Source organism: Mesoplodon mirus, assembly GCF_964341445.2.
Source record: "Mesoplodon mirus genome assembly, chromosome: 13".
NCBI lineage: Eukaryota > Metazoa > Chordata > Mammalia > Artiodactyla > Ziphiidae > Mesoplodon > Mesoplodon mirus.
The window spans coordinates 18181781-18200148 of NC_138989.1; the positions used below are offsets into that span (position 1 = coordinate 18181781).

At 47.3% G+C, this 18368-nt stretch overlaps 1 protein-coding gene across 4 annotated transcripts in view; it reads right to left on the reverse strand.

Moving 5' to 3' along the window:
- Positions 1 to 1876: 1876 nt before the first annotated feature.
- SVOP (SV2 related protein) overlaps positions 1877 to 18368 on the reverse strand; it is an 85770-nt gene continuing 69278 nt past the window's right edge. Inside the window, exons 11-17 of one of the 4 annotated variants that reach the window (XR_014295670.1) lie at positions 17091 to 17167; positions 13449 to 13556; positions 9551 to 9662; positions 8550 to 8631; positions 5649 to 5738; positions 2614 to 4207; positions 1877 to 2128 (exon numbers count right to left, since the gene is read on the reverse strand). Coding sequence is in view for 2 of the 4 variants with exons in the window: in XM_082640027.1 (XP_082496153.1) it covers positions 4001 to 4207; positions 5649 to 5738; positions 8550 to 8631; positions 9551 to 9662; positions 13449 to 13556; positions 17091 to 17167 (676 nt within the window). In the remaining 2 variants the exon portion in view is untranslated. Of the gene's footprint in view, positions 2129 to 2347; positions 4208 to 5243; positions 5530 to 5648; positions 5739 to 8549; positions 8948 to 9550; positions 9663 to 13448; positions 13557 to 17090; positions 17168 to 18368 lie in introns of those variants that run through there. The other 3 variants (XM_082640027.1, XM_082640028.1, XR_014295671.1) reach the window with 3 other exon arrangements.

Here is an 18368-nt window from a genome sequence, read left to right on the forward strand (position 1 = left end):
CTCCCCACTACGCTGTGAGTGCATGAAGATAAGGACCATGTCTCAATTCTTTTTCGCATCCTCAGTGTTAAATTTCATGCTGATACATGGTGGATACTCCATGTATACTGACCACATGCCATGACATGACCCAAAATACAGTTATAATGAACAGACTCCAAAGTTTACCTATGTGCTGCTGTGGGTTCTAGGCATATCATTAATTGTCTGTGCCACCAGTAGTTGTCATGGCCAAAGCTGCCATGTTCGTGCCTCTTGATCCCACCTCTTCCTGACCCAACTGACTGGACCAGGATTGGAACCAACACTGAACTGGGCCAATCAGCTTTCTCTCCTGAGACTTTAGAAGTGGGACACCGAACAGCTGAGTCACATGTGTTTGCAGAGCCAAGCCCCGGTGAGCCCGAGCCACATGCATAGTCAGGCATATGCAGCAGCCATGAGGGGTCGGTAGGAAGTCAGTCTGCAGAGAGGGACAGAAACCAGGGCCACGGACCCAGAGAGAGGGCTGCCTCAGGCCCTGGTGGCTCTCCAGGTCCCTGTTCCATTTATTTCAGCGAACTTTCTAACCTTTCAGAGACTGCAAACTGGTCACCCATCAACCAAATCTGGCCTACAGATGAATTTTATTGGAGCCACACATTTAAAAATTTAGACAATCCAACATAATAAAATTAAAAAAAATTGACCTAACATACTAAAATTTGGAGATTTCACATAAGAATCCAGATTCCTATCTTGAAAATCAGGCGATTCTACGATACAACAAAATCAACTGGAGCTGAGTAGTAGCCGCCCCCTATGTCCCATACTCTGCCACAACCTTCCCCTCTTCCTGTCATTCCTTACACTTCCGTTTCCCGCATTTATAGTCCCCAGGAAATTAACTACTGTTCCCAGTCTTATATTAAAGCTGTATTGCTTGATTTGAATTAATCTGAGTACAATTTCTATTCCTTGCAACTAAAACAGCCTTGATGAGAACTCTGTCAAGGTTTCTCTCAACTATCTCCCATCCCACCACTATTGTCTTCCTTCTACCAGAATCTCAATTTTGTGTTCAAGAGGCTGTGGGTATCCCTTGATCCTGTGGGAGATAGGCCGTTCCTTCCCCAGCCCTAGGGGAGGGCTCATGCTGGGATGGGCATGCGACCCAGGTTTGACCAATGCAAAGCAATGGTAAATCTGCTGCGGGATTTCCCTTTCCAACCAAAAACAACAGACCCTTTAGAAAGAAAACCTTTTGTGACTGCTCCTTCACCATTCTAACATCTTTGAAAAAAACTTGATGCCTGGCACTTTGGCAGCTATTTTGTGACCATGAGGTTTCACACACAGGGTCAACGGGCAACATGCAGAGGACGGTAGAGAGGAAAGGCAAAAAGAAGCTGGGTCCTTGATGACATTGTTCAGCTGCTGAACCTTCCCTGGAGCTCTCTGACTCTGGGCTTGTTGTCAAATGAACAATTAATATTCTAATGGGTTAAACTACTATTGGTAGGTTTTACTGTTGCTTGCAGCTCAAAGTTATCCCAGTCCTTTGATGTTTACTGTAGTAACCAAGGGATGATCTTATCCTTCAAGCCTCTCTGTTGCTTAACATTATTTAAAAATAATGCATATCCATATTCATTTCAAAGTCCATCTCTAAGATACTCTTTTATCTCACTGCCAACACATCCCATTTATGTATTCCTGAGCATACTTGAAGGGAAAGAAAGAAACCATATAACCCTGGCTACACTGAACATCTTTTGCCATTTTCTAAAATCTTTCCTAACACTGAGAGAAACAGATGACATTTCCAGTAATGAAAAGAGGAGCTTCTGGCCAGTTCAAAATTAGATACAAAGGTCTTCAGCTAAAGGTCTCACGCATTTCAGAGGTTTGGGCAACTTTTGTGGCAGCTCTTGTATCATTCAATTATATCAATTTTATAAAAGGGCAGGCAATTTAGAAGGCCAAGAGTTTTCACCTTTCATTTTCTCAACAAGAGAAAACCCACAACTACAAGCCCCTGGAAAACATCTCTGCCACCAAGCCCTCCTTCCCCACCACAGCCCCCAGATCCTCCAGGTTATTTGAGGGTGAAGCGAGTGGACTTGCTCATCCGGCAGTGTCTGGCCAGCTGGAAGGCAAAAAAAGACAAGCATAGGTTCTTAGTTACCCAGGAGAGCTCAGCAGACCAGAAATAATTAAAGCTTTAGCCACTCATGGTCCAGGGAAATGTGGGTGTCAGAGAAAGGAAGCTCTGCCAAGCTGCCCCCACTGACTGCCTGGGCCTAGAGGGCTGCAGTACATATATTCAGGGATGTGGGATGATTTGCAGTCGATCTAGGACCTGGGCCTAAAGAAGTCACCCACTGTGACCTCCACACCATTAGAAGGAAGTGTTGCTTCCAACAGACTCAAAGTTGGCCGCCAACTGTGCACCTTTTCCCCCTTGCTGGAAAGACTGTCATATTAAAGCAGATGAAAGCATTAAGCTTACCCTACATGGATAAAGTTGGCAACACCGTTAAGCTGAACCATCACTAGGACATTGTGACAAACGAACAAACTTCAACCCTTGCAACGTCCATCACCAACATGTTTTAATAAAGGTGAACGTACACATTTGGCTTCCTCGGAATGTTCACTTCAAGCAGATATCTCCAAGCAGACGGTCAGTCTTCTCTGGCCTTTGATGGGATCTGGCATCTTCGTCTCTCCTTCCCTAGGTTCCTGCCTTCATGACGGGGAAAAGGCTTGTGGAAACCAAATCCTGGAGGTGGATGTTGTCTGCTGAGACACAGCATCAGCCCTTCCTCTGGAGGCCAACCCCCAAATCCAGTTGACCTCCCTTCTCTTTCGTGGAAAATGTACATGTTTCACACATCTGGGCCCTCCCATTCCTCCCTACCCATGGCATCCATGCCGTGGGGTCCATCGCTGGAACCCCAGGAGCTGCCTCTATGGAAAGACCAAGCCACCCCTTGACAGCAGGGACGGCAGAGAATCCAGGGAGGAAGAATTCCTGGTCCCCTGGCCCGCACGGGAGCAGGTGGCTGGGGGGAGCATCTTTCTGTTTCTCGGTCCATTTGGCCACCCACCGCACTCAAACTCCAAAGCACTGAAACCTGACTTAACTGTTTTCTTGCCCCAAGAGTCACCAATCAGCCTGACCAACGAGGGGGCCAGAAAAGAAGCCCCCGGAGTGACTTTTGCTGCTTCCAAAGGGGAGGCCCCTGCTTTGGTCGTGGGCTTGGTTCTCACCTCCCTTTTGCCTCCATCCCCAATTCCTGGGGGTAATAGCTTTCTGAGGCTGTCATCTAGTGCAAGCCTAGCTGTCCCCATGGCCACATTTGGATCCCCTGGAGCCAGGGACAGCAACTCCAAGAGGGGGCCAGGTGGAGGCATGCGGCTCAAGTTCAAATGCATGTCCATCGGCCAGAGTCTCCGCTACTCAGCCCTGGGAAGGCAAAGTGAGGAGCCCCTTCCCTGGGAGCATTTCTCAGACTCAAGAAAAAGCTGCTCAGGCCACACCCAGGTCACCTGCAATTTCAAAGAAGAAAACCTGGGGCTGGGGATGCAGGAGAAACCTAAGAACAGGTCCAGTGGGTGAGTGGCAGGTCTCACAGGGGTCCCGGCCTGGAGTGTATCTACAAAGATCTTTCGGTTGTTGTTCACCGAGGCTGTGACCGGCTGACTCTGGATGGTGTCCAGCTGGCTACCGGCGTCACCAGGCACTGCTGAGGTGGCAGTTTTCCCATGCAGATCCACAGGTTATTAACAAACCTCCACACACACATACGGAGAACCCCCCAGAGCAAATGCCTCCCCATCCCCGGACGGATCTTGATAAATATGAGCAAACAGTCAAGACACAAAACCTCGTTGGTCCAGGTGGCACCCTTGGGTGAGTTCTTGATGTGGGCAGTGACGATCGGTGCCCCAGCCGGGCTCCAGCAGCTCCCCGCTCTCTACAGCCTCAAAAACCAGCTCAGCCCCCCATCGGTCACTACTCCTGAGAGCCCGAGTTCGACCTAGCGACACCTGTGCCGTGCGTCCCTCGGCCGACCATCTCCTGGCCCCACTCCCGATGGCTGGACTCCTGCAGTCCACGGCCTTTGGTCTCAATGGGCAAAAAGCAGGAGGCCAGGGCAGCCAGGAGGCAGCAGCCACTGTAAACCGCCAGCGTCAGGTACACGGACGATTCCAGCATCACCTGGGGGGAGGGAGATGCACGCCGGTGAGAGCATCCCTTCTGACGCACAGGCACCACCAACCATACAGATAATATTGAGAACGCCAGGCCCTCTTATAAGCCCTCTTTATCACTGGACTCCCATGGAGTCCTCACGACAGTTTTATCAGGTATGTCCTCCACCCCCATTTTACAGAGGGAAAAACTGAGGCTCAAAGAGGATTAAGCAGCATACCCAAGTTCATACAAAGACTAAGGATGGGGCTGAGATTTGAAGCCAGACCCCATCAGGCTCAAGAGTGTATTTATTCTCTCCCACAGAAGCATGTCTGCTGACTTCCTAGCTTTACGTCCCAGGGCACATCACGCAGCAGAGCTAAACCTCGTTTCCTCATCTGCCGAACGGGCAGAAGAGCAGTAGCCATCTCCCAATGAGAAGATGCCTCACTTGACACCATGCAGGCACATGGCAAGCTGTCAACCAGTGCTAGTTCATAGTGATGTACAATGGCCAAACACAACGGTACCGGGACAGAATGACTTGGCTAAAACACGTGTTGGAATTCTATTTACACGAAATATCCAGAAGAGGTAAAATTCATCCAGACAGAATGCAGACCAGTGGTTCCCAGGGGCTGGAGGAGGGGGAGCTGGGGAGTGACTGCTTAATGGATACGGAGGCTTATTTTGGGGAGAGGAAAATGTTTTGAAACTAGATAGAGATGGCGGTTGCCCATCATTGTGAATGTGCTACATGCCACTGAATTGTTCCCTACGTTTTTAAAAATTTTTATATATTTATTTGGCTGCGCTGCGCAGCTTGCGGGATCTTAGTTCCCCGAGCAGCGTTTGAACCTGGGCCTCAGCATTGGAAGCGCGGAGTCCTAACCACTGGACAGCCAAGGAATGCCCCGAATCATTCACCACCAGGGAATTCCCTGAATTAAAATAGTTAATTTTATGTTAGGTGACTTTTACCTCAATCTTTAAAAAGTGATAAAAACAGGAAAAAATGAATTGGATATTAAAAAAGCAAAAGGATTCCCAAACAAGCTCCCCGCAAAAGAAGAGAAATGCTTCAAGACACAAAGAGCTGCAAAATTCTGCAACGACACCAAATCATCCAACTCAGAAACCAGGGACTGGGACATCTGTTTCCCACTAAGGCATGGTGGCCTGTTTATTCTCGTCCAAGTTGTTTTCGGCCAAATCACTGGAAAGACCTGAGTTTGATTCCCAGCTCCTCTACTTCACAGCTGTGCGACCTTGGACAAGTCCCTTGACCCTTCTGAGCCTCAGTTTTCTCAACTGCAAGCAATACTTCTTCTTCGTAGGATGGGCTGCTAGGATGAGATCAGGTAACGCACACCAAGGGCAGTGCATTGGCTCAGGGTACAGTAACAGCCTGCCACGCAATGGCTTTTGTCACACCCACCCCCTCTGTATTTGGGGTGACACCTACCTGAGCAATGAACGGGGTGATGAGCGCGCCCACCCTTGCCATGCCGCTGCAGGTGCCCAGGCCCAGAGCTCGGGTCGCCGTGGGGTAGACCTGAAACACAGCCGCCAAAATGGCCGCACTGAGAAAATGCAGGCCCCTCCCTCCTCTCTGGCTCGGGAATGATGGGAATTCCGCCACCCCACACCCTGCCCCCGGGGGCAGGTGGGCCTGAATTAGGGTCAGTCCCTCAGGGGTTAGCGATACCAAGAAGGGGTGGGAGGGCAGGGTGGGGAGTCTCAGGAAACTCAACCGATGAGGAGGGCAAGAGGCCAAGCTGGGGGTGGGAACCTAGGAAGGGGGTCCTCCCTGCCCTGGGTGGTTATATCCAAATGAATAAATACTAAATTCCTTTTTTTTTTTTCCTTTCTATCATGGAGAATTTCAAGCACAGGCTAAAGTAGAATGGTGTAATCAACCCTCTAGGACCAAGCCTAGAGGACCTGTGTTAGTTTCAATCATACTCTCACTTCCTTCCTCTCCTAAATTACACTAAGCCAAATCCTAGAGGTGGTATAATGTCATCCACTAGATATTTCTGTATATGCTGCTTTGAAGAATTTTTCCTCTTAGAAAAAGACTGCAGACATTTCCCATGTCCATATTTGGTCTTCTCCAGTAGCATAATTTTTATTGGCTGCACAGGATTCTATCATTAGGATCAATCATCATTTATTGAACCAAGTCTTCATTGTTAGGAATAGCCAGCTGGATTAGTTTAAGCCAGGAGTCAGCAAACTTTGTCTTAAAGGGCCAGAGTAAATAATTTGGGCTCTGTGGACGGGCAACTACTCAGCCCTGCCCCTGTAACACAAAAGCAGTTGTAGACAACAACAGCACGTGAAGGGCTGTGGCGTGTTCCAGTAAAGCTTTATTAATGAACACTGACATTTAAATTTCATATAATTTTCACATGTCAAGAAATAGCCTTTTGATTTTGCTTTCAACCGTTTAAAAACATAAAAACCATTCTTAGCTCTTGGGCTATCCAGACACAGGCAGCAGGTTGGATATGGCCCGTGGGGTCGTAGTTTGCTGAGCCCTGGTATTTGCCCCTGTAGACCTTGGGCCTCCCAGTCCCTGCAGGGCAGGCAGCCTTCCCCTGGTACTCTTCTGGGAGGCTCCAGCAATCAATCCACAAGCCTTTGTTGAGGGGACACTAGGCCAGATGAGAGTCACAGAGTAGGAGACCCAGGCCCTGCCCATAGGGAGCCTTAGTAGGAGTCTCCCTGGGGGACAGGCAAGGTGGCATGACTAAAAATCAGAGAGGCGCACAGACACTGAGGGCAAAATGAAGTTGGGGGGTGGATCCTGGAGGGCTTCCTGGAGGAGGCAGCATTGGAGCTGGGCCTGGAAGGTGGGGTGGAGGGAGCAGGGCTCAGGATGATGACTCAAAGTGAGGGCTCTGGAGTGCTGTGTAGACCTGAGGGACAATCTAGATGGCTTCTTCCCCTGGCACAGCACCTGGTACATACTATCCCCTGCCTCCCTTTGAACCTATCTAAAATAAGGTGAGATAAAATAAATACAAAACAAGTAACCCATAATCCCTGAGTGTGGGAAAATGGACACTCTGAGACGCTGTCCCATGGAGTGTAAGTTCAGGCAACATTTTAGAGGTTGATTTTTTTTTTCAATCTTTCTCAATGTTTGTAATGTTTATTATAGGCTTTAATTCAGAAATTCCACATCTTATTTATTCTAAAGAAACCACACATGTGCACAAGGATAGGTAAAGCTGTTTACCTCCACACTATAATAGTGAAAAGTTGGAAAATGATTCAAATATCCATTGGTAGGAGAATTGTTACAAAATTATGATTTGCTCATACTATACTATATAATATAGTATAGTATGTAATATATATGATATAGTATAATAAAGTATATTATATAATATAAAGTATATATATTCTATAACAAAGTATAGTATATAATATTGATATATAGCATATATATTATATAGTATAGTAAAGGATTGTACATAATAATATAGTATATAGATTACCATATAGTACAGTACAGGACAGTATAGTATAACAGCTATTAAAAAGAACAAAGCAGGTCCATATGTCCTGTGTTCCTTGTCTTCCATCTTCCCCTCCAGAACCTCTCTCTACCCCTCCCCACCTCATTCTCTGCCCTGGGGGCTGGCCACTGTGGACCACCAAGGGCTCCTAGGCTCTCTGCCTTCCAGTTGGGTTCAATCAATGGGAAGCCCCAGTGGGAGATGGGCGGGAGGTGGGAGAGAGAGGCCAGGGTATTTATTCTCCTGTTCCTTCCGGTCTAGGTTGCCTAAGGGCACATGTGTCCCTCAACTAAAGGTCACAGCTTTTCTCTGCACAGCTCCCTCCTGGGACCCTGTACCACCCTGTCTCCTCACCCCACAGGCCTTAGGTGGTAGCTGTGTCCCCAGCCACCTCCACCTCATTGTGAGCTCTGGGCGCTGCTCCATCACTTTTTGGTTTCCCTAAGCCCCATCCTACACCACTGTAATCCGTCCTTTATTAAACTCATCTCAGTTGCTCAGTTACCCAATTTGATACATGCACTAACATAAATTAGGAAAAAATGTGGAAGAATATACACTGAACCATTCAAGAAGGTGGTCTCTAGGAAAGCAGAATGTGAGGCCCTTTAGTTTGGGGGTTTTATACAGTTCTGTAACATTTGGAACTTGTACACTGACCATAAGCTTTTATAAGCAGAAAACAATGACTGAACGAAAGCCTGAAATAATGAAGGCCTTCACAGCCGCCACTCAGACTCAAGGACAAATTTCACTCAGAGGAGCCCAGGCCGGGTGTTTCCGGAGAAAATACCCGCCCCCTCCCCACCCCAGCTGCTCCCAGGCATCCCCCCTACCTCAGGTGTGTAAACATAGGCTGCTTGGAAGCCTCCAGAAATAAACGCTCTTGCAATGAAGAGTAACAGAGTGAGCATATTTCTAGGAAGAGAGAAAAAAAGCAGATGCGCAAGTATTTTTTCTGACAGTTTCTTTCAGCAAAGTTTTGTCTGCCCAGGTAGAATTTACACCCTAGAAACTCGCAAAGCCCACCTCACCCAACACACCATCAGTCAGGCATGCAGACACACGCATCCCCGTGGTCTCTCGGAAGACCTGCTTTTATAAGTTCATCATTCTCCAAAGTTCCAGGCTGAGATGGTGGTGCCCAGGGTAGGGCATGGCTGGGGTGAAGTGATGTAAATAATCCAAAGTCCAGATAGGACCTAGTGGGGGCAGGAATTGAGCCAGGAACCAGCTGAACCAGGGAAAGGAAACTTCTCTTCAGTATTATGAGGATAATCCTGATCCCCAGACCTCTGTTCCATTGTTCCCATAATGTCTTTGAATATCAACATTTCCAGATCGAAGCTACATCTCCAGACCTTTCACAGATCTCTCATCTGTGGTTCGGTCTGGGGCCTCTTGGAGATCAACACATGCCAGTTCCATATTTTGAGCCTCTTGATAGATGGAAAAAATGGAGAAATGCCAGAAGGGGATTATAAAACAAGACCTTGAAATATTGCCATGGAACAAATGAACACTTTTAACCCATATATGAATTAAACAGCTATATGCATGATCTTACTGGGACATGATGTCAAAAGTCTACATGTAATGGTGTCGGAGCAAAATTTGTACCAAAGTGCCCTCCTACCCCCACTCCCATTAGAGGCCCCCACTTTGAGCCCGATCTGTTGTCCAGTTATGAAGCAGCCAAGAGCCTCAGGCTTAGTGAGGGGCTGGGGGGGATCCTTCAGGTACCCCAGGGGGTGTAATCCACAGCCTGCAGACACAAAGACCTGACCACGAGCTGAGAAGTAAGCCTGCTGGCCAGAGAGGTGAGTTCACGACCCACCTTCCAACACAGATAAACAGCAGGAGGCTGCAGAGGGAGAAGATGACGAAGCACAGGGCCATGGTCTTCTTGCGGCCCAGGCGGTCGATAATCCAGAGAGTCACAAGGACACCTGCAAGGGAGCAGGGGAGCCATGGGAGGCAGGATCTGACGTGAGCCCCAATAACCCCACCTCCTGGTACCACATCCTGTGTAATCCCCTCCTCTTGAGAGTGGGCTGGACCTCATGACTCACTTCTAATGACTAGAATATGGCAGAAGTGATGGGATGTCACTTCTATTTTTTTTTTTGAGTCAAAAAATTTTATATCGGGAATTCCCTGGCAGTCCAGTGGTTAGAATTCTGTGCTTTCACTGCTGAGGGCCCGGGTTCGATCCCTGGTTGGTGAACAAAGATCCCATAAGCCACGTGGCATGGCCAAAAAAAAAAAAAGTTTTTATATCAATATTTATGACAAAAAGACAACAGTGTAAAAGCAATCACTTAAAATTATACTTTCCATAAATGTCATTAATGTAACTAGATGCTGACAAACTGCTTAAAATGCCTTGAGGGACTTCCCTGGTGGTGCAGTGGTTAAGAGTCCGCCCACCAATGCAGGGGACACGGGTTCAAGCCCTGGTCCGGGAAGATCCCACATGCTGCGGAGCAACTAAGCCCATGCGCCACAACTACTAAGCGTGTGCTCTAGAGCCTGTTGGCCACAACTACTGAGCCCGTGCGCTGCAACTACTGAAGCCCACGTGCCTAGAGCCCATGGTTCACAACAAGAGAAGCCACCACAACGAGAAGCACGCACACCGCAACAAAGAGTAGCCCCCGCTCACCACACCTAGAGAAAGCCCACGTGCAGCAACAAAGACCCAACAAAGCCAAAATAAATAAATAAATAAATTTATTAAAAAAAGAAAAAAATGCATTGAGTTATATGTCTACTGCAAAGTATATCCATGAATCTTAGTCAGTGATTAGGATTATAGCTTTTTTTTTTTTTTTTTTTTTTTTTTGTGGTACGCGGGCCTCTCACTGTTGTGGCCTCTCCTGTTGCAGAGCACAGGCTCCGGATGCGCAGGCTCAGCGGCCATGGCTCACGGGCCCAGCCACTCCGCGGCATGTGGGATCTTCCCAGACCGGGGCACGAACCCGTGTCCCCTGCATCGGCAGGCGGACTCTCAACCACTGCGCCACCAGGGAAGCCCAGGATTATAGCTTTTTAAAATCAATTTATGCCAGTCTTAAAGACATATATCCATATGTCACTAGGGAGGTCACTTCTGAGATAAGCTTATGCAAGACTGACGTCTGTCTTGCTGGCATTTGCCCTCTCCCTGGCTCTTCTCATGAACTTGCCTTGATGGAGAAGGCCACCTGGCAAGAAACTGAAGGTGGTCCCTGGCCAACAGGCAGTGGGGAACAACTGGGGGAGTGAGCATGAAGCAGACCCTGCCTCAGCTGAGCTTTCAGATGAGACCACAGACCCTGGGCCAACACCTCCATTGCAGCCTTGTGAGATACACTGAAGCAGAGGACCCAGGGAAGCCCAGGCTCCTGACCCACAGAAACTGTAATAAATGTGTTGTGTTAAGCCACTAAATTTTGGAATAATTTGTTACACAGCAATGGATAACTAATACAGGCACCAAGGGGAGCCTGAATAGTGGCATGCACTGAAACTAGGCAGCAGACACCTGGGCTGGGGGTCAGAAACACGTAGGTTCTAAGGCCTCATCTTGCCTCTAACTTGTCATGTGGTCTTAGGTTAGTCCCTTGCCTTCTCTGAACCTCAATGTTCCTTTTTTTTTTTTTTTTTTTGGCCATGCCCGGCAGGATGTGGGATCTTAGTTCCCCAACCAGGAATCAAACCCATGCCCCCTGCAGTGGAAGCATGGAGTCCTAACCACTGGACCACCAGGGAATTCCCTGAACATCAATTTCTTCATTGGAGAAGTAGGACTAAATAAAAATAACATTCTCTACCTCAGCAGAGGTGGTATAGCATATTGCTTGATAATACTAATAATATAATAATAAAATCTGGGCCAAGCACTTTTACATCTATTATCTTGCTCAATCATCAAAACAAACCTCTAAACTATAATGGAAGAGAATAAAGAAAAGAATATAGACATACACGCATATATATATATGAATAACCAAATCACTTTGCTGTATACTTGAAACTAACACAATATTGTAAATCAATTAGACTTTAGTTTAAAAATAAAACCCTCTACAAAGCATGCTAATAGCCCATTTCCCACTTTTATTCAATCAATACATTAAGTACCTACTGTGTGTCAGGAGCTGTCCTAGGAGCTTGGGATATGTCAGTGAACAAAACAACAAAACAATACATGTAATAATAGGGAAGAAGAATCTGAGTTTCAGAAAGGTAAAATCATAGAGATGGTAAATGCTTGAAGTCCCGAAAATGGCAGCTGGCAATGCTGGGTTTAACTCCAGAGGCTTTAATGTTACCTGCTAAGCTATATGGGAAAGATAGACAATGTAGTATAGGAGTGGACTCTGGGCTCTGGGGTGGGAACACAGGTCTTAGCTCTGCCAGCTGTAGGACACTCAGTGTCTTAGTTGGGTTTTCCCAGAAGCAGACCCCAGGACAAGGGTCCGAGTGCAAGGTGTTTACTTGGGAGGTCATCCAAGGAAGCACCAGTAGGAGAGTGGAGAAGTGAAACGGGGAAGGGACGCAACTAATAAGGGTGCATATCAAGCAAGTTACCACCATGGGAAATTGCTGCTGGATTCCACTGGAGGGCTCTGGGAGTCAGTGTGGAATGCGCACCTTAGAATTCTACCTGATAGGCGAGGAAATTGGAGTATTTATACACTGGTTGAAGGCTGTTCCCAGGTGTTAACTCCCTGGCACCTGCAGCCACCTTTCTTGCTTTTAGACACTGAGGCTTTCAATTCCTCCTGAGATACCCCTCAGGCACAGAGATGCAGAAATTGGCAGCTGCAATTGGCAGAAACCATTTTTGCTACACCTCTCCAATCCTCAGTTTCTTCAGATGTAAAATGGGAATGATACTACTTCACAAGATTAAATGAGACCATATCTGTAAAATATTTAGCACAGTGCCTGATATATATACAGTAAGCAATCAGTAAGTATCAGATATTATTACTGTTGTAATAATACTATTTTTTTTAAAGGAAAAAGATAGATCACCTTTCCTTTATGTGCAGGTTTGGATTTTTAACACCCCACCAATCTTTTCCAGTGTGACTGGTGTTGGGGAACAATTCCCCACGGGTCTCTTGTATTTCTGCACAGCTTGTGAGCAGAGGCACTAGCTGCCCTTTGGTTCCAGGCTAGCATTTCAAGGTTGTTTGTATAGCCAACAGCCTTGGAAGACAGAGATACTGCCTCCTTCTAGAGCAAGGGGAAGATCTGTTTACTGCCCAATGTAATAAAGATGATGTCTCTCTCCAAGGCAAAGGCTGAGCAGGTTTCCGGCAGCCCATTATAAAAGATTTGGGTTCCCGAAGTGTGAAATGCTCGAGCTGTGCTGCAAATCCATTGCACGTGTAAGATTTGCCTGGACCCGTCCTCATCATCCCCATGGGACTTGGGGGCAAGAGAAGCCAGCACTAACATACTACTCAGGCTGCCTGCTGTGCCGTGAGTAATAGTCTTTTGCCTCTGACCCAGGGGTCTTGTGTCTTCTGCCCGCGTGTGTGTGAGGCTGGGCAGCTTAACTTGTTAGCCTTCAAATAGAGTAAAATGTCAGCCTCTTCACAGTTCTTGCCAACTTGTAGCTAAGGGTTGAAAACAAATCCCCAGCTTCCCTTAGAAATGGGATTTGCTTCCAGGCGGCACCAGGTAAAGCCGCATTCCCAGGATGCCCTGCCCCAGCCCACGTGACACAGGTCCCTCACCTGGGAACTCAGACAGGGTGGTCCACAGCAGGTCCATGTAATCCTCCTCACTCAGGTACTCACAGGCCAGGCTGCATTTTGCCTCTACCGCCTTCTTCCGGCTGGAGACTGGGAGGTGGAGAGAGAGAAAAAGAGCAAGAGGCATGCGCAGTCTTGGGTCGCAGCCTCCTGCTCTCCACACCTCCTTCCCTGGATATGATTTGGTTGGGATGCCAGGGAAGGAGCATGGGCTCAGGACTCAGACAGACTCAGGTGTGAATCCCAACCAGCAGAGTTGGAGCTTCATCTCTTTAAGCCCCAGGTTCCTCATAATCCTGGGGCTAATAAACCCTGGGGCAAGGTGGTTGAGACACTGAAAGCAGGTTGTGCATATGAATGTGCTTAGCCCAGAAATGGCACATACTAGGTGCTTTTGTGGCAGACAGACTCTAGGGTGGCCCCAACGACCCCCCCCCATATTATCTGGCCCCCGTTACTTCCTTGATCCCACCTTCTCTCTCCCTCGCTCTGCTCATACTACTCCAGCCACACTGGTCTCCTTGCTGTCCCTTCAACACACAAGGCACATTCCTGCCTCAGGACCTTTGCACTGGCTGCTCTCGTCCTCCATTGCACCTTACATATCCCCATGACTAATTTCCTCACCGCTTTCGAGTCTTTCTTTAAATCTCACCTTCTCACTGAAGCCAGCCTGACCGCCCCACTTCAAACTCTGACTTGCCCACGGCCCCTTACTCTGCTCCGCACTCCTGACCTCCCTTACCTTGCTGTATCTTCTCCCCCCATATCATTCGTTAGGAAACAAAGACTTTGAAATGGGCAAAATGTCCTGTCTTGTGAACCCTTATAGGTTATCTCAGCTTTCATGATCTTTAAGCTCTTTTACAACTTCACATTATAGAATACCAGTGCAAATGATTCCTGTCCATAAAAATGCAAGTGGTGTCTGGTGGTGATGCAATTGATTATTGCCTTATGCACACTGCCAATTTTTGCCTCTAAGTGTAAATCCATTTCAGCTTTTCTGATTGCCTATATACATGTGTATTTTGAATTCTCCTTTGAACCAACTGTAACCTCTTACTGGTGTTAGCAGACAATTCCCCATGGGTCTCTCATGGTCTCTGCCTGTTTTATAAGCAGAGGCACTGACTGCCTTTGTTCTGGACTATCTTTTCAAGGATTTTAGTTTAGCAAACAGCCTTGAAAGATAGAGAGGATCTCCCTTTGGTGCAAAGGGCAGGTTTACTTATGGCCTTCAAAGATAGAGCATCTTTCTGCAGAACAAAGAGCTGGCAGGTTTATCATCTGGTATAAAAGATCTGGGTGCCCTAAGTTCAGGGTTCCTCTCATAACACAATCCACTGCTCCTTCCCTATCACTTTCCCACCCAGGTGTAAGAGTGAGCTTTTAACACGGGGTGGCAAACGACCGCCTGCAGGTCAGATCTGGTCCCCTGCCTGTTTCTGCCTGGCCAGCAGGCTAAGAATGGTTTTTACATTTTTTTAATGATTTTTTTTTTTTTTTTTTTTTTTTTTTTGCGGTACGCAGGCCTCTCACTGTTGTGGCCTCTCCTGTTGCGAAGCACAGGCTCCGGACACGCAGGCCCAGTGGCCATGGCTCACGGGCCTAGCCGCTCCACGGCATGTGGGATCTTCCCGGACCAGGGCACGAACCCGTGTCCCCTGCATCGGCAGGCGGACTCTCAACCACTGCGCCACCAGGGAAGCCCTTTAATGATTTTTAAAATCAAAAGAAGAATAACATTTCATGACATAAAAATGATACGAAAATCAAAAGAAGAATAACATTTCATGACATAAAAATGATACGAAATTCAAATTTGTGGTTGTAAAAAAGATTTCCTCGGTGGGTGGGAAGTCCCTGGCGGTCCAGTGGTTAGGACTCCGCGCTCTCACTGCCGAGGGCCGGGGTTTGATCCCTGGCAGGGGAACTAAGATCCCACAAGCCGTGCTGCGTGGCCAAAATTTAAAAAAAAAAGGTTTCCTTGGAACACAAGCAAGGCTTGCTTGTTTACATATTATCCATCGCTGCTTTTCTGCTACAATGGCAGAGCCGTTTGGCCCACAGAGCCTAAAATATTTACTATCTGGCTGTTTATAGAAAAACTCTGCCAACCCTTCCTCTATAACATCCCAATGGATCCCCTGCTTTGCTTAAGCAGGTCCACTGTTACGGTGAAACCAAGCAGGAGGCTGTGGGGCAAATCCTGGGTACGAATCCTTTCCATGTCCCCCGTTTCTCGCTTGTAGGAAATAGGCTTCATTCAAGCCTCCTAGACCTTCCCTGAGTTCCAAAGGGCAGGTTCAAACAGTTGCTAATCAGGGAAGGGAGGGGATGCAGAGAAAGGGGCAGAGCTGTCAAGAAACAATAGTGCAGCCTTGGGGCAGAGTCCTGGTTCCTCCTCAAGGAATATACATAACAGTATCTTTGAGTTCTTCTGCAGGAACTAAGGCCCTCACCCAGGCTGAGGATGGTAACTTCAGACTGAGCACAAGATTCCTGGAACATCACCCTGTTTCCTCACCACCAACCAATCAGAAGAAAGTCACATACCCTGCGGCCGTCCCCCCCACCAAATTCTGCCTCTAAAAACTTCTCTCCCCGCCAAACCATCGGGGAGTTCAGGGTTTTTGAGCACAAGTCACCCATCCTCCTTGCTCAGCCCTGCCATAAACCTTTCTCTGCTCCAAACTACGACGGTTTCAGTTTGTTTGGCCTCACTGTGTGTCAGGCACACGGACTTGTGTTCGGCCACAGAGGCAAAGGATTTAGGCTCAATCAATACCAAACCCCGAATTTATAATTGAACTGCTTCTCAAGGCGGTTAAGGCTCTCCCACACCTCCCAGCGAGATGTGATTCCGCTGTATTATTAAATCCTTATACCAATAAACAAAACTATTAACTCAGATTACAGAGGCTTCATATGAAAAAGATAATTGGACAAATCCTGCAAACAGGCAAGAACTTGATCCCTTTATCCCCCATCCCGGGTTCAATGCTAGGAATCTAATATTCCCTTAAAGACAGATTGGTTTGAAGTCCAGACATCTGTATATAGACTTTGCTCTTTATTCATTCCTTTTGTCCAGTGCTTCCCACCTCCAGCTCTACAACAGAATCACCTAGGGAGCTTTTCAAACCCACTCATGCCTGGGCCCTACCCCCAAGGCCGCTGATTAAATTGGTCTGGGCATTGTTTAAATGGCACTGCCTTTGTTGAAAAGCTCCCCCAGGTGATTCTGTTGTGTGGCCAGGATCGAGCTCCAACCTGATTCTCAGACTTGATGCACACGCAGAGGATGGCTACACAGGGTCACAGCCATAAAACTCAGAGCTGTACCTCATGGACCTCTTTAGGGGACATAAGATGTGATTCTGCTCTAATGTCAGGTCTACCATGACAAGAAGGTCCAGGTTTCTACAGAGCGTCTTGGAAACCACAACCCAGCTGTTTCGTGCTCAGATTTTGCAGAAACTTTCTCCCTGGAGTTTGTGCAAGGCCAGGCCCTGTGAGGGCAGAAGCTGGGCTGGGGTGTGTGTGTATGACCTCGTGTGTTGGAAGTGGGGAGGGGCGGAAGGGGACAGGGTTCACTGCTAAAGGGCTGTTGATACTCACTGCTGCAGACATCTCCTGCCTGGAAGAGCTCAGTGGTGAGCAGGACTAATCCATAGTAAGAGAATGCATTGGAAAACCTGCCAGGAAGGAAGCAAGAAAGGTAAGGAAATGATGGGAGAAATGCAGGCCCCCATTCCCTAACCCCTCTGGAAGGACTTGCAGCTTTAGCAGCAGAGACTAGGCTTTGGGCTCAGGCCACACTGGGCCTTTGCGGGGCTTTCCTGGACTGCTTGAGCAGGAAGATGGCGGGTACATAGCAAAATGATGCAATAAAGGGAAGTGATCCTGTGTCCTTTGAAAGATCAAGAACTGAATTCTATCACAGATAAAGCTACCTCCAAGGCTGTTCAGTCAACTGGCAAAAGGAGGGGGAAAAAATGGGGGAAGCAAAATTTGGTAGAAAACAGTCATTTTGACAGATGCCAACAGATGTCAGGGCTTCTGGGTTGAGTTGAATAGGGAGGGGGAGGGAGATATATTTAATAATACAGGTAGCCCCTAGTTTTTCAAAAGTTTACTTTACTGCACTTCACTTTTATGAAAGACCTACATTAGTACCTGGTTTTGCTCGCCAGAAGAAATCCGAAGAGGATTTTCACTTTTACGAAAAAAGGGAAAAGCGAAAATAGCATCCAGCACTTATTTTATAGAGGCAGCACTTGCCCCAAGCAGCGAGAGTAGCGCCACCAAGCTCCTTTCCCGGGAACTACACTCGGTACCTCAGCATCAAGCTGCCATTAGCTTTTTTTTTTTTTTTCAATTTATTTTATTGAAGTATAACTGATTTACAATGTTGTGTTAATTTCAGCTGTACAGAAAAGTGATTCAGTTATACCTATATATACATTCATTTTCAGATTCAAGCTGCCATTAGCTTTGAACTGTGTCTATGAGCATCTGTGCTTTACCTCCATTTATTTTGTTTCTTTTATTAGCAAGACATGTCCTCAGGTAATTACTTCTCTTTATGCCACTTCAGCTTAGGAAAGCTTTCATTGGAACACTCTACTTTTGAATAGCAGGGGGGAAACTGTATGCAGAACTGGGCTCCAGCTTTGCCCCCGCATTCCTGAGAGCTAAATCAACTCACCAAGCATTTATTAAACACCTGCTGTGTGCCCAGTCAAATGCGGAATCTGCAGACTTGATGAGCATTTCAGATCAGAATGACGCAGTTAACTAATTCCCGACTGTCCTTGGAACCAGAATAGTCAAGTCTGTAGGGCCGGAATATTCTCATCTTTGGTACAGTTATGTGGGAGCTCAGTCACAGTCAGA